Raw genomic sequence first — 13,232 nt, 5'->3', positions numbered from 1 at the left:
AATAATAATTAATTTTTATTGTTAATTTTTATTCTGATAAGCCACGCCTATTCACGAGGAAAAAATGGCTGCTCCAGTTGTAATGCCTTACGCTGATCCATCAGCTCATCACGTATCACTGGGACTGGATCAACCAGTATCCACTGGCGTAAGTATCACTAAAACCTATTACCTCTCATTAATGAGCTAAATGATCCTCTTACTCCACTACAGACTACAATAATGGCTGTTGAATATGATGGAGGTGTCATTATTGGAGCTGATTCCCGCACTACATCAGGGTATAACTATTAGTATTATACAGTATTAATGCACTGTGTGTATATATTAGGTCGTATATTGTTAATCGTGTGACTGATAAGTTGACTCCTATCACCGATCGGATATTTTGTTGTCGTTCAGGGTCAGCTGCTGACACCCAAGCCATTGCTGATGCTGTGAAATACAATCTACAATTATTGAGGTAAAGAGAAATAGAATTAATGCAAACAACAATTGAATTTTGAAAGTCTATTTTGATATAAATTCTCTCTCTCTCTCCCTCTCTTTAGTATTGAGCTTAACGAGGCTCCTTTGGTAAAGACAGCTGCTCATTTCTTTAGGCAATATTGCTACAAGTATCGTGATAATTGTACTGCTGGTATATTATGTGCTGGCTGGGATAAAAGATCAGGAGGGCAAGTATGTGCATGTATACAATTGGGACATAATTTTATTGCATTTTCTGATGCATAATTATTGATGTCCTTAATCCTTATGCTATGTAGAAAGTTTGAGCTAAAATTTTTTTAGTTATGGCCATTTTTAAATATTAGCAAATTTTTGGGAAAAAGCAAAGGCTATAGCCCATGGCTTTTTCCGAAAAATGGCTGCAAAATCATCCCAATTTTTTATTACATTTTTTGATACATATTGATGTCCTTATGTTCTGTAGAAAGTTTGAGCTGATTCTGACTAGAATTCTTCAAGTTACGGCCATTTTAAGAAAACGTCAAAATTCTGAAAAATAATATAGCCCATGCTTTTTTCCAAAAAATGGCTCTAAAATCACCCGCAATTTTTATTACATTTTCTGATACCTATTAATGTCCTTATGCTATGTAGAAAGTTTGAGCTGATTCTGACTTCAACTTTTCAAGTTACAGCCATTTTTTAAAATGGGCCAATTTTTGAAAAATACCCAAGGCTATAGCCCATGGTTTTTTCAAAAATTGGCTCCGAAATCACCCCCAATTTTTATCACATTTTCTGATACCTATTGATCTCCTTATGCTATGTAGAAAGTTTGAGCTGTTCCTGACAAAAAATTTTCGAGTTATTAGCATTAAACAACAAACTAGTAGCTCCCTTAGCATGCTTTGTGGGGAATCCCTGCATTTAGATTGTAATTGTATTAATTTCCTTGTTTTTTTTGTTAAAGGTGTATTCTATTCCATTGGGTGGTATGTGTATACGTCAACCATTTGCCATTGGAGGTTAGCAATAAATTAATGATATCATTTACTAATGTCTAATAGCAATAACTTACCTTTTGTCTTCGTCTTTTTACCATCACAGGCTCTGGCAGTACTTACCTGTATGGCTATTGTGATGCTCATTTCAAGACTGGGATGAATAAAGAGGAGTCAATTGAGTTTGTTAAAAACTGTAAGTACATTAACTAGAAAATATTAAGTAAAAACAAGTACAGTTTTATTACTATTCATATTATTCTTTTATTACAGCTGTTGCCTTGGCTATATCACGTGATGGTAGTTCAGGTGGTGTAGTGCGTATTGCTGTTATCAGTGAAGACGGAGTTGAGAGGTTGTTGTTTACTGGCAAAGACATTCCTCAGTATAATACTGACATGTAGTCTAATCAGTGACTAACTTATAATAGGCATTCATTGGATAATTATCCACTCTTGATAATGATCATTATTTTTCGTGATTGAGTGTACTGTACAATAGTTTACACGTGGGTATGCGCATGCGCATAAGGATCCAGGAATCTTATAATGAATTCTTAGCCACACCTAAATTTGGGTGGGCAGTGCTGGCAAACTAAAATACAAGTTCTGTAATACTGGGATTTCATGTAGATTATGATTGATCTATCTCAGTGGAGAGCAAGTGTTGGGCTTTGGAACTGTTGTCAATCTGTTTCGTGTTCTACTAGACCAGCTACTGCTGAGAACTTGAAATGTAACCATAGGAAGTTACCTTTATTGTTTGGGGCCCTCCTCCTAATTGTATCGACCCTTTACAGTTGTACAGGTATAACTAAAGAATGTGATTTTTATTTTATGCAGTACAATATTTTTTTAGATGATGCATTTTCTTGTTTTTCCTCAAAAGCAAGAACTGTTACGATTGGTATTTTTCAGTTGTCTTTGAAAGTGTCTGATATTCTGGCGTGTTTCCTTTATTCTGTTTTTGTTGTGAAGCTCCTCCTTTTATCAGGAGATGTTGAACTCAATCCCGGTCCTGTGACAGGTAAGCGGACATCTTTATAAAACTCATTAATTGTCACAATTTACATAACAATAGGTAACTCTTTCGAATTATTGCAATTTTATTCTGACAAATTAATTGACGCCATCTCTGACGATGTACTACGAGTAACCAATGCCTTGTATGCTAGAAGTCTAGTACAATCTAACATAAGGAGGGACGTGCTAGCGGTGGACAGAACTGATTACAGCAAAGCTATTGATCTGGTGTTTTCTATTGAAGCAGAACTAGAGTCTTCGATTAATCCAAGCCAATATCTAGCTGACATGTGCCGTGTGTTGTTGAACATACGGTTACAAAATCTAACTGACATTGCTAGTACTATATTGATCGAATTAGGTAAGTTTTATTATTAAATTATTAAAGCATATATCTGTAAATTATATATAATATATATATATATATGTATATAGGTCAGTCTGTGCCTGCTAACTCTGAATACACCAGAGTATCAGAGGATGTTCAAAGATATGCTGGAATCGTTGGTCAGCAGTATAAACATTATCCTGTAGTTGTGACAGAGTGGCCACCAAGAATTGCAAAGGATTACTTTGGAAGGATAGTACTAATAGATAATCAAGATTATATGAAGACTCAGAAAATGAGCTTGACTCCTAATGAGATATGTGACCTTCATGGGAAGAAAGAAATAGCTATCAAGGATATCCTTCGATCCAAAAACGACCTTCCTCTCAGAATTGCTGTTGACGGTCCTCCTGGTATTGGTAAGACGTCGCTTTGCCAGAAGATATTAAATACCTGGTCCTTGGGGGAACTTTTGGGCAAGAAGTACGACTTGCTACTGTACTGTCCACTGAAAAATGCTAAAGTGGCTAAAGCTACCACATTGAAGGAGCTTTTTGTGTGTATCACTCATGAAGTCCCAATGGTTGCTAAATGGTTTGAGGAAAGGAACGGGGAAGGATTATTAATATTATTTGATGGTTGGGATGAAATAGATACTGATCTTATAGCCAGACAATCTACACTGGCTGCTCGTATCATACGTAGAGAGTATTTGGAGAAATGTTCTGTAGTTATTACTTCACGTAGCTATGTCTCTCCATCACTTTTAGAGATGACCTCTTTCAACAGATACATTCAAGTCATTGGATTTACTGAGGATGAGATAGCAACTGTAATCATAAACACCCTTCAGAAGGATCCTAAACTAGCACAAGAGCTTGTTGAAAAAAGAAGAGAGAGTAATAACTGTCCTGCTTTAATAGATAGTCAAACCAATAATGAATCAAGGAGGGCATTGAAGCTCATTAATGAACTTAAAGTACGAGCTGATATACAATTTCTATGCACTGTTCCTATAATTTTAGCCATTGTCATATTATTATTTTGCAAGGAAGGAGGACGCTTGCCACAAACACTCACTCAATTGCATCAGAACTTTGTTTTACAAACAGTAAGAAGACATGTAAAGAAATACTATTACTCTATTGAGCCTAGACAGCTATATTATTTTGACCACATGCCACTAGTCATAAGACAACCATTTTATGATATATGCCAAGTAGCTTATTTAAGCTTAAAGAGCAAAAATAAGAATAAGACTTTCTCCTTTCCGTTAAAGCCAACAAGTGAAAAGTATGATAAAGGACTGGTTGCTTCATTCATGGAATGCAATGAGGAAAACCATAAATTTATACACTTGAACATCCAGGAGTTTATGGCCGCATGGTGGATAGTTAACTTTGAAAATGCAGAGGAAGTTTTTAAGGAGCACTTTGAAGATAATCACTTTCGAATGTGTCTGAGGTTTGTGGCAGGTCTAACACAGCTTGAACAAGCAAGTTACCGGCAATACTTTGATAAGCTATTTGTACCTCAGTGTAAGAAAAGGCAATTGTTTCCATTTGAAAATTTTCAATCTTTCCGCTCATTTCGAAAAGATGATCATGCTGTTTCCTCATATGATACTTTAGATGATATTCCTGTTGTCCTTCTTAGACTCTTGTATGAATCACAAAATTCTACTTTATGTACTGAACTAGCTCAATCCATCTATGGCGACCCCTTTTCTAAGCCCACAATTTGTTTTGAAAGAGTTTCGTTATCATTGTTTGACATCTTGTGTTTAAGTTTCTTCATTAACAACTCCGGCATAAAATGGAGTCACTTTGACTTGAGGAAGTTAAGCTATCATGAATTGTCAGTCTTCACAGCTGGGCTCACTGACACTCCTATGAAATGTGAAAGGTTGTCAATAGTACTTGGTGATAGAGGCTGCACTGAATCAGTTCATACTTTTTTACAGCCAGCACCTTTACGTAATATCCAGGAGTGCCATTGTGAGTTAATGTCTACACTCAATAGTCAATATGATCCTTGTTTGGTACTCAATGAGTTATTGAGGCTTCCTCAACTCATGATCTTACACTTTTTGATTAAGCCTGATGATCATTCCTGTAGTGCAGAAGATCAATACTCTGATCTTCAGAAATTATTAGTTAAAAAATCAAAACTGCGAGAAATGAAAGTGGAGTATTTTGGAGACCCTACAATGAAAGAGGATGTAATTTTCAAGTTATTTTCTGCCATTATTAGAGGTGTAAAAGAGAACATGACTATGACCTCGCTTTCTCTGATCATTCATGATTTTATACTCCACGATTCTATTCTTGTTGATTTAGTAGAGTCATTACTAATAAACAACAGGTCATTACAAACCCTAGAATTAAATTTTCAAATAATTCCTGAACATCTTTCGCCCTCATCGCAGAATATATTAGAAGTAAATACACCACTGACTGCTCTAGAGCTGGGATGGAATAACAATGAACTATTTATACCATGCTTTTCTAATGTTAGAGGATTACGTTGCTTGACAGCATCTGGACTGCTGTCACCAAATCTGTTTTCCTTTTATCCTAACCTGCAATCACTCACTCTACTACTAGACTCAGTGGAGGGTGTAATTAATTTGTTTAATGAACTCCAAAGGAATACTACACTCGAGGCATTAAAGCTGAACTTGAAAGAGGAGGAATTATGCATAAATGATTGTGATGCTGAAGCTTTTAATGTTAGCATGGGTAACAGTCTGCAAGACATGTTAAAGCAAAACCGTTCATTGAAATATCTTGAGATTATGACAGATACTTATCACAGCTCCATTACGTCAAATTCATTCCTTTCCTTCCTTACAACTGGCCTCAGACACAATACCAGCCTACAGCAGTTGAGTGCACCATTGCCTTGTAATAAGGATGTTAATGCTTTTTTTAATGTTATAGCGCAAAAAAGCAATATTACGGAACTTAAAGTAGACGTTAGACCAGAAGAGCTGTACTGGGAAAGCTCTGAAAAAGAGAAGGAACAATCGGTATCATTTTGTGAGGTTGTATTACCAGCGATTACTACTATGCTGAAATCACATACAGCTTTGAGGATCCTGCACATAAAGTGTACTTTTGTTAATGAACTAGCTTGCCAAGAGCTATACACAAAGCAAGTGAGCTGCTTATACGAAACAATCTTCATCCATCCTTCACTTAAATGCATTGAAATCACTGGGCCACATCGGCCAGCATCTTTTCTGAAAGATATCGTCAAAGATCAGAATAGATTGCCAGAGGTAAAAAGAATTGCTGGACAGAAAGAGAGCTCTATGACATTGCCAATACCAGCCTTGGAGCCCAGACCCACTGAATTGACCCAAATCAATGTAAGGAAGGATCTGGACAGAAAGATACCAGTAATACAGTTACCTATTAAATTGTTATTGTGACAATTATTATTGAAACTTCAGTACTGATGCACCATGCATATATAGAACATGTTGTGATTTTTGGTACCATCTTGTAATTGGTATCCATTTCTTATCAATTTAGGCTTTTTCTGTTTTTATTCACTAAATAATTACAGTTTATGTTTCCATAATTATTTTAATTAAGTAGATACTGAGCAGCAGTATCCAAAAAAGGTGAAAATGTAGCCCCACGATTACACAAAGATATGCAAGTATAATTTTTATCAATAATTACTTTTTTATCACAAAAATATTAAAAATTATCAATATCTGCATTAAAAATAAATGAAAAACCCCTACAATTATAATAGTCATTGATGATGATTCACTAATAATAATAATAATAATAATAATAATAAGTTATGTTCTGTGACAAAGAACTTAAAAGATTTAAAATTAGACTTCTTCAATTTTAGACATGAGCAAAGGATTGATGTATTCAAAGCCAGCGAACTCGGACTGATCAATGTGACCAATGGTTTCACTACAAAAAAAAAGCAAAATAAAGAATTATTAACAGAGAAATGTACATGTACGTGTAGGTAGATTCGTAAAATTCAGTACTTTTAACACATTAATCTTTTTTTATAATCAACTCCCTCTCTCTCTTTCTAAAAGCAATAAGTCTACTAGCATTATGTAGCTATTTCAATCATTAATAATACAATAGGGTGTGTGTGTCTGTCTGTCTGTCTTACGGGTCATCAGGAGTGAATTGAATGGGCTCAGTAACAAACTGTGGATCAAAGTTAGAAGGATCACGATCACTATCAATACGTGGCTTATAGGGAGGAGTGATCTGACGACATCTCAACTAATAAAATAAATAAATAACAAAATTAAATAAAACTATAAATTCAAGTAAAACTTACCAGTTCCCAGTCAATTGTCTTGTAGAATGAGTGATTGGTGATGTCAGCAAAGCCTGTCTGAAGGTGACAGCCTAGTCTCTCTCCTGGACTCTTGTTTAGGAAACCTTTCAGAACCTAAAACACACAAAAATACACATAATAATCACATAAGTACTGACAATAATTGTAATACACAATAATAATATTCATAATAATATTAATAATAATAATAATAATAATAATAATAATAATTACTTGAGCAGCTTTCACTGACAAAGTGCGAGGTATACGTATCGTCTTTTCAAGAATTACTGAAAATAAAATATTAAAAATATTAATAATGCGAGAATAAATCACATGTACTAAAGACATGATAATAAAAAGTATCTGCAATAATTATTCAGTGCAGTGTAATACCTTAAGGCCACTATTATTTGCGAGTACTAATTTTTGCGTTTTTTGCGAGTGGCTTTAAAATCGCAAAATTAGTACTCGCATTTATTAACAATTTGGGTTTATTAACATTTATTAATTGGGAAAAAAGAGCAAAATCGCAAAAAAAATTAGTACACGCTAAATCAGTACCATTAACAAATCGCAAAAATTTGTCTACTTAAAAATAAGTGGCTTTAAGGTATAATGCTTGTCTGTGTGGAGGGTATCCATACCTTGAAAGAGATAGTCTTCAGTGCTCTGATCGGACATGTCGTGTCCCCCAACGTCAAAAGGACTCTTACCAGCTAACATCTCGTACAATAGAACACCAAGAGCCCACCAATCAACAGAAAAACCTAACAAACAAACACAATAAAGTATAAGATACTGGAATAGTAAGTTAGTGACTACATGTACATATACATCATAATTATGTACATGTATGCACATGTAGAATGAGAATCATTTTTTGAGCAACTTTAAAAAATTCGTAAAAAATCCAATCTTGATCGGAATCAGCTCAAACGTTCTACACAGCATAAGTACATGTATATGCATCAGGAAAAAATATAAAAATTAAAAAAAATTTCCTTTTCATTTTTGAAAAAATTTGGCCAAAATCCCTGTACTAAATAGTACAGGGACTTTAGCCTGATTTTGGAGTAACTTTTAAAATTCCTAAAAAATCCAATTTTGATCGGAATCAGCTCAAACTTGCTACACAATATAAGTACATGTATATGTATCAGAAAAAGTTATAAAAATAGAAAATTCTCTACTTTTCATTTTTTACAAAATTTGACCAAAATCCCTGTACTACAGTACAGGGGATTTAGCCTGATTTTTAAGCAACTTTAAAAATTCTTTAAAAATCCAATTTTGATTGGAATCAGCTTAAACTTGCTACACGACATAAGTACATGTATATGTATCAGAAAAAGTTATAAAAATGGAAAATTCTCTACTTTTCATTTTTTTACAAAATTTGACCAAAATCCCTGTACTACAGTAGACTTTAGCCCAATTTTTAAGCAACTTTAAAAATTCGTAAAAAATCCAAACTTGATCGGAATCAGTTTAAACTTGCTACACAACATAAGTACTAGTATATGTATCAGAAAAAGGTATAAAATTGGAGAATTCTCTACTTTTTACTTTTGACGAAATTTGACCAAAATCCCTGTACTATAGTACAGGGACTTTGGCCCGATTTTTAAGCAACTTTAAAAATTCGTAAAAAATCCAAACTTGATCGGAATCAGTTTAAACTTGCTACACAACATAAGTACATGTATATGTATCAGATAAAGTTATAAAAATGGAGAATTCTCTACTTTTCATTTTTTACAAAACTTGACCAAAATCCCTGTACTATAGTACAGGGACTTTGGCCCGATTTTTAAGCAACTTTAAAAATTCGTAAAAAATCCAAACTTGATCGGAATCAGTTTAAACTTGCTACACAACATAAGTACATGTATATGTATCAGATAAAGTTATAAAAATGGAGAATTCTCTACTTTTCATTTTTTACAAAACTTGACCAAAATCCCTGTACTATAGTACAGGGACTTTGGCCCGATTTTTAAGCAACTTTAAAAATTCGTAAAAAATCCAAACTTGATCGGAATCAGTTTAAACTTGCTACACAACATAAGTACATGTATATGTATCAGAAAAAAAATTAAAATGGAGAATTCTCTGCTTGCCATTTTTGATGCAAAAGACCCTGTACATGTAGCTTTTTCTTATTTCCAAAACATGTACATGTACCTCCAAAAATTTTAGTCAGGATTAGCTCAAACGTTTTACATGTAAGGACACGTATGAGTACAATGAGTGAATTACCATAGTCTTGTCCTCTGAGTATTTCAGGAGCAATATAATTAGGAGTACCACAGAATGTACTAGTAGTATCACCAGCTCTCAATCCTTCCTATAGATACAGAGAGAGAGAGAGAAAGCACTGAATACATGCTCATGCATAATAAAAAGATTACACATTCATGTACATGTACATGTATGTGTACATGTATGCATGATTGATATAATGACTGACTTTACACATTCCATAGTCAGTTAGTTTGATGTGTCCATCTTGATCCAATAGAACATTATCGAGCTTCAGGTCACGATATATAATACCTACAATAATAATAAAATTAATAAAATAATTATGTACTTCATACATGTAGCTTATACATGTACATACTCATAACACATTGAGAAATTGCTTTTCACATACAGTATACATGTACATGTCCTACACTGTACATTGTATATACATGTACATGTACATTAATTGTTGTACAGGCAAACCTTTCTCGTGTAAGAAATTAAGTGCAAGAGCAATTTCAGCCGAATAGAATCTTGCGTGTTCTTCGGGGAGACGCCTGTGACGTTGCATGTGGAACATGAGGTCACCTCCATTAACACACTCAATAACAAAGAATAATCTTTAAGAATAGAGAGAGAGAGAGAGAGAGAAAGAAAAAAGAAGAGGATAACAAAGTGTAGTATGTGACTATGTGTATACATGTACATGTACAATGTACATGTAATACCCTTATAAACTACATGTACATGTACATGCATGTAAATTGCATGTGTACTGACCTGCTCTCAGTCTGAAAGCAAGAGTGGAGTCCAACAAGGAAAGGATGATTGGAGGCTTGCTCAAACACGTGCTTCTCAGTCTGTACCCAGTCAATGTCCTCCTCGTCCATAACCAGCTCCTTCTTGATTACTTTCATAGCGTATATTCTCTTGGTCTGTTTTAATTCAACCTAACAGAGAAAGAGAGGGGGGAGAAAGGGGGGAGAAAGAGAGGGGGGAGAGAGGTGGATTGTATAATAATGAGAGTGCTATTATATTCAGTTTACTTACCATCAATACTTTGGCATAACTTCCACGTCCAATAACTTTAAGAATGTCAAAGTCATCAAGTGATATTTGACTCTCAGATACAGGATTGATCTGTAAAAGATAAAGAGAATAGAATTACTGTGAAATAAATATTGATCCAATCTTCATCCTCTTCCCACCCTCTCTTACTTCAAAGACCATCAATCACAATCTCCCATGCATTCATCTCCACTTTAATCTTTTAACCATCTCTTATCACAACTACCAACATCATTCCCTCTCTTTCTCTCCTTTCTATTCTTCTCCACCAAATGTGCCTGTCTCTCACAATGACTCTCTCCCCCTCTCTCTCTCTCCCTCCCTCTCTCTCTCTCTCCCCCTCTCTCTCTCCCCTCTCTCTTTCCCCACTCACATTCAAGAAGTCATTAAACGGATCCGATGGCTTCTTGTCAGATTCCTCTGGTTGCTTTGCAGGCTACAAAAACAATAAAATAAAATGATGACACAAATTTCATGATCAACATGACTAACAGAGAGAGAGAGTGTGTGTATTGCGATTATAAACTCACTGGATGTCCTGCACATATCTCATCTTTATTAAGATAGTAGCAGCACCTCTTGTGAACCACCATCTTGCAGGCCTCACACTTGTAGCCCTGTCTTCCAAGACCCCAGATACGCTCACGGCATTTGGCACAATATGCAGCCTACAACAAAAGAATAAAGTAATAATAATAATGTATAAAGTACTGTTAGTTTTAAAGGGAGTTACAAGTAGGAGGCTTTTGGTCTCTCACATTTGGTCTATGTCTCCTAAAATCTCACATTTTCTGAGCTTTCAGTCTCTCATATTTAGCCTAAGTTTCCTATTTCTAGTTAGATTGGTCTTCCAAAATTTATTTCTAGATCTATAACAATGTATATGTCCATGCATGTACTGTACTGTAATGCTAGTAGAAGCAATGACTAGTACTGATGTAAATGGATATCACAGTTACTGGCTATCATCATCACACGGATCATTAGTTTGATTGATAGTACTAGCAATCACTCTGTGGATTAAATGTCACTAATTGTACAGGTACATCATGTTAGAGTAATTAAGAGACACTGTGCCAACCACAGTACTACAACTAGAGATCAAACTGTAATACATGCAATGTACATGTACATTCATTTCATTACATGTACATGTACATGTAATTATGTGTAGTTACTCTAAATGTGTTGCCACAATTAGTTAATAAAATACACAGGCGTGTACATGCAGGATTTCCCACAGGATTTTGGCGTAGTGCTCATGCAGGTTTTTCAGGTCAAAGTCCCTGTACTATAGTACAGGGTCTTTGGTCAAATTTTGCCAAAAATGACTAGGAGAGAATTCTGCATTTTTATATCTTTTTCTGATACATATACATGTTCTTGAGTTGTGTAGCAAGTTTGAGCTAATTCCGGTAAAAATTGAATTTTTTTGCGAATTTTTAAAGTTACTCAAAAATCGGGCCAAAGTCCCTGTACTATAGTACAGGGATTTTGGTCAAATTTTATCAAAAATGAAAAATAGAGAATTCTCCATTTTTATAACTTTTCCTGATACATATACATGTTCTTATATTGTGTAGCAAGTTTGAGCTGATTCTGATCAAAACTGGATTTTTTACAAATTTTTAAAGTTGCCCCAGAACCACGTACATGCACATGCTTTTAGCATGCTTTGTGGGAAACCCTGCATACTAGTATACTTACAGTGTTACTAAAAGCATGAATTCATACAAACAGCACAAGTGCTGTATGCATATGTAAGTACATGTACATGTATATATGTACATATAATTATACATGTATATACTGTACATACATGTACATGTACAGTATATGTACATGTACATGTACATGTAGATTACCTGTAGTCTCTTAGCTACAAATGCGTGACCATTGATACGACGGACTTTCCTCCACCTCCTAGCACCTCGACGATGATACACACGAGCTAAAGGAGAAAAAGAGAGAATAGCTCATAGTTTACAATTAATGCACATTGCTACAAATTGTCACCCAATAGAGAGCTGTCTTTAGTACACTAATCAACACACAGCTGGTAACAAACACTGTCTTTAGGACATCTCCTACCGTTTAAACACACCCTCCCACCTCTCTCTCCCTCCCTCCCTCTCTCTTTCCTTCTTTCCCTCTCTCTCTCTTTTCTTCTTTCCCTCCCTCTCTCCACTAGCTTACTGTCTTCTCCTTCACACAGTTCACCAGGCTTAGGTGGTGGGCCCTCAAATACTAAAAAAATAACAAAATAATAATAATAATAATAATAACAATAATAATACATGTATACTCTATTATAGATTGGAGAACAAAATAAATCATAAATGATAAAGTGTGCTCACATACCATGGAGTTGAAGCTCCTTCTCTTCGTTGTAAAAGAATAATCTGATAGCTTCGTCCCATTCCCTCTGCCTGTCCAATGAAACACTAACAGGATCGTCTACAAGTACACATGTACATCATAACACATGTACATCTATAATGTACTATTTATCGAGTGACATTTTTTGGCAAGGGATACGTGTACATGTACATGCAATAAAAATACATAATTCTTAAGCCAAAACAACTGCACAAGCAATACAAGTAAATTCAAACTAGTATAGCTACACAATACACAACAGATGTGCATACATGTACATGGACAACACGTGATGACGTGACTTACTTTCAACATCAAGATACTTGAGGTTGAATGGAGCAGCACTGTGCAGTCCACACTGCTTCCTTATTTCATTACTAACGTCAGTGACTGCCAGGTTAGGAA

At 34.9% G+C, this 13,232-nt stretch overlaps 3 protein-coding genes across 3 annotated transcripts in view; 2 read left to right on the top strand and 1 right to left on the bottom strand.

The window, feature by feature from the left end:
* The first annotated feature begins 40 nt into the window (after positions 1 to 40).
* Positions 41 to 1,937, top strand: LOC100632145 (proteasome subunit beta type-6-like). Its single transcript, XM_011411330.2, has 7 exons — positions 41 to 148; positions 214 to 281; positions 332 to 463; positions 552 to 681; positions 1,421 to 1,475; positions 1,558 to 1,647; positions 1,725 to 1,937. Exons 1-7 carry the CDS (start codon positions 65 to 67, stop codon positions 1,853 to 1,855), a joined length of 690 nt encoding a protein of 229 aa, XP_011409632.1. The 5' UTR covers positions 41 to 64; the 3' UTR covers positions 1,856 to 1,937.
* Positions 1,938 to 2,017: 80 nt separating this feature from the next.
* LOC109590916 (uncharacterized) lies at positions 2,018 to 6,389 on the top strand. The gene is made up of 4 exons (XM_020006758.1): positions 2,018 to 2,258; positions 2,310 to 2,477; positions 2,532 to 2,834; positions 2,909 to 6,389. Exons 1-4 carry the CDS (start codon positions 2,087 to 2,089, stop codon positions 6,235 to 6,237), a joined length of 3,972 nt encoding a protein of 1,323 aa, XP_019862317.1. The 5' UTR covers positions 2,018 to 2,086; the 3' UTR covers positions 6,238 to 6,389.
* The window catches only part of LOC100636609 (atypical protein kinase C-like), an 8,115-nt gene continuing 1,261 nt past the window's right edge, over positions 6,379 to 13,232 (bottom strand). Inside the window, exons 4-18 of the mRNA XM_003383456.2 lie at positions 12,810 to 12,905; positions 12,645 to 12,695; positions 12,314 to 12,399; positions 10,979 to 11,116; positions 10,822 to 10,884; positions 10,431 to 10,520; positions 10,161 to 10,330; positions 9,864 to 10,000; positions 9,604 to 9,689; positions 9,393 to 9,480; positions 7,778 to 7,900; positions 7,365 to 7,420; positions 7,131 to 7,244; positions 6,957 to 7,072; positions 6,379 to 6,742 (exon numbers count right to left, since the gene is read on the bottom strand). Coding sequence (XP_003383504.1) covers positions 6,655 to 6,742; positions 6,957 to 7,072; positions 7,131 to 7,244; positions 7,365 to 7,420; positions 7,778 to 7,900; positions 9,393 to 9,480; positions 9,604 to 9,689; positions 9,864 to 10,000; positions 10,161 to 10,330; positions 10,431 to 10,520; positions 10,822 to 10,884; positions 10,979 to 11,116; positions 12,314 to 12,399; positions 12,645 to 12,695; positions 12,810 to 12,905 — 1,502 coding nt within the window. The 3' untranslated portion in view covers positions 6,379 to 6,654. The remainder of the gene's footprint in view (positions 6,743 to 6,956; positions 7,073 to 7,130; positions 7,245 to 7,364; positions 7,421 to 7,777; positions 7,901 to 9,392; positions 9,481 to 9,603; positions 9,690 to 9,863; positions 10,001 to 10,160; positions 10,331 to 10,430; positions 10,521 to 10,821; positions 10,885 to 10,978; positions 11,117 to 12,313; positions 12,400 to 12,644; positions 12,696 to 12,809; positions 12,906 to 13,232) is intronic.

This window comes from Amphimedon queenslandica, unplaced genomic scaffold, assembly GCF_000090795.2.
Source record: "Amphimedon queenslandica unplaced genomic scaffold, v1.1 AMPQUscaffold_13510, whole genome shotgun sequence".
In the NCBI taxonomy this organism is placed as follows: domain Eukaryota; kingdom Metazoa; phylum Porifera; class Demospongiae; order Haplosclerida; family Niphatidae; genus Amphimedon; species Amphimedon queenslandica.
This window is presented reverse-complemented; position numbering and strand designations above follow the sequence as displayed.

Bases quoted from the DNA above. Each gene is read 5' to 3' on its own strand.
- LOC100632145 (XM_011411330.2), top strand. From the start codon at position 65: ATGGCTGCTCCAGTTGTAATGCCTTACGCTGATCCATCAGCTCATCAC. The intron at 282-331 runs GTATAACTATTA...TGTATATATTAG, and splicing joins GATTCCCGCACTACATCAGG to GTCGTATATTGTTAATCGTG. The intron at 682-1,420 runs GTATGTGCATGT...TTTTTGTTAAAG, and splicing joins ATAAAAGATCAGGAGGGCAA to GTGTATTCTATTCCATTGGG.
- LOC109590916 (XM_020006758.1), top strand. From the start codon at position 2,087: ATGATTGATCTATCTCAGTGGAGAGCAAGTGTTGGGCTTTGGAACTGT. The intron at 2,259-2,309 runs GTATAACTAAAG...ATATTTTTTTAG, and splicing joins GACCCTTTACAGTTGTACAG to ATGATGCATTTTCTTGTTTT. The intron at 2,478-2,531 runs GTAAGCGGACAT...ACATAACAATAG, and splicing joins CAATCCCGGTCCTGTGACAG to GTAACTCTTTCGAATTATTG.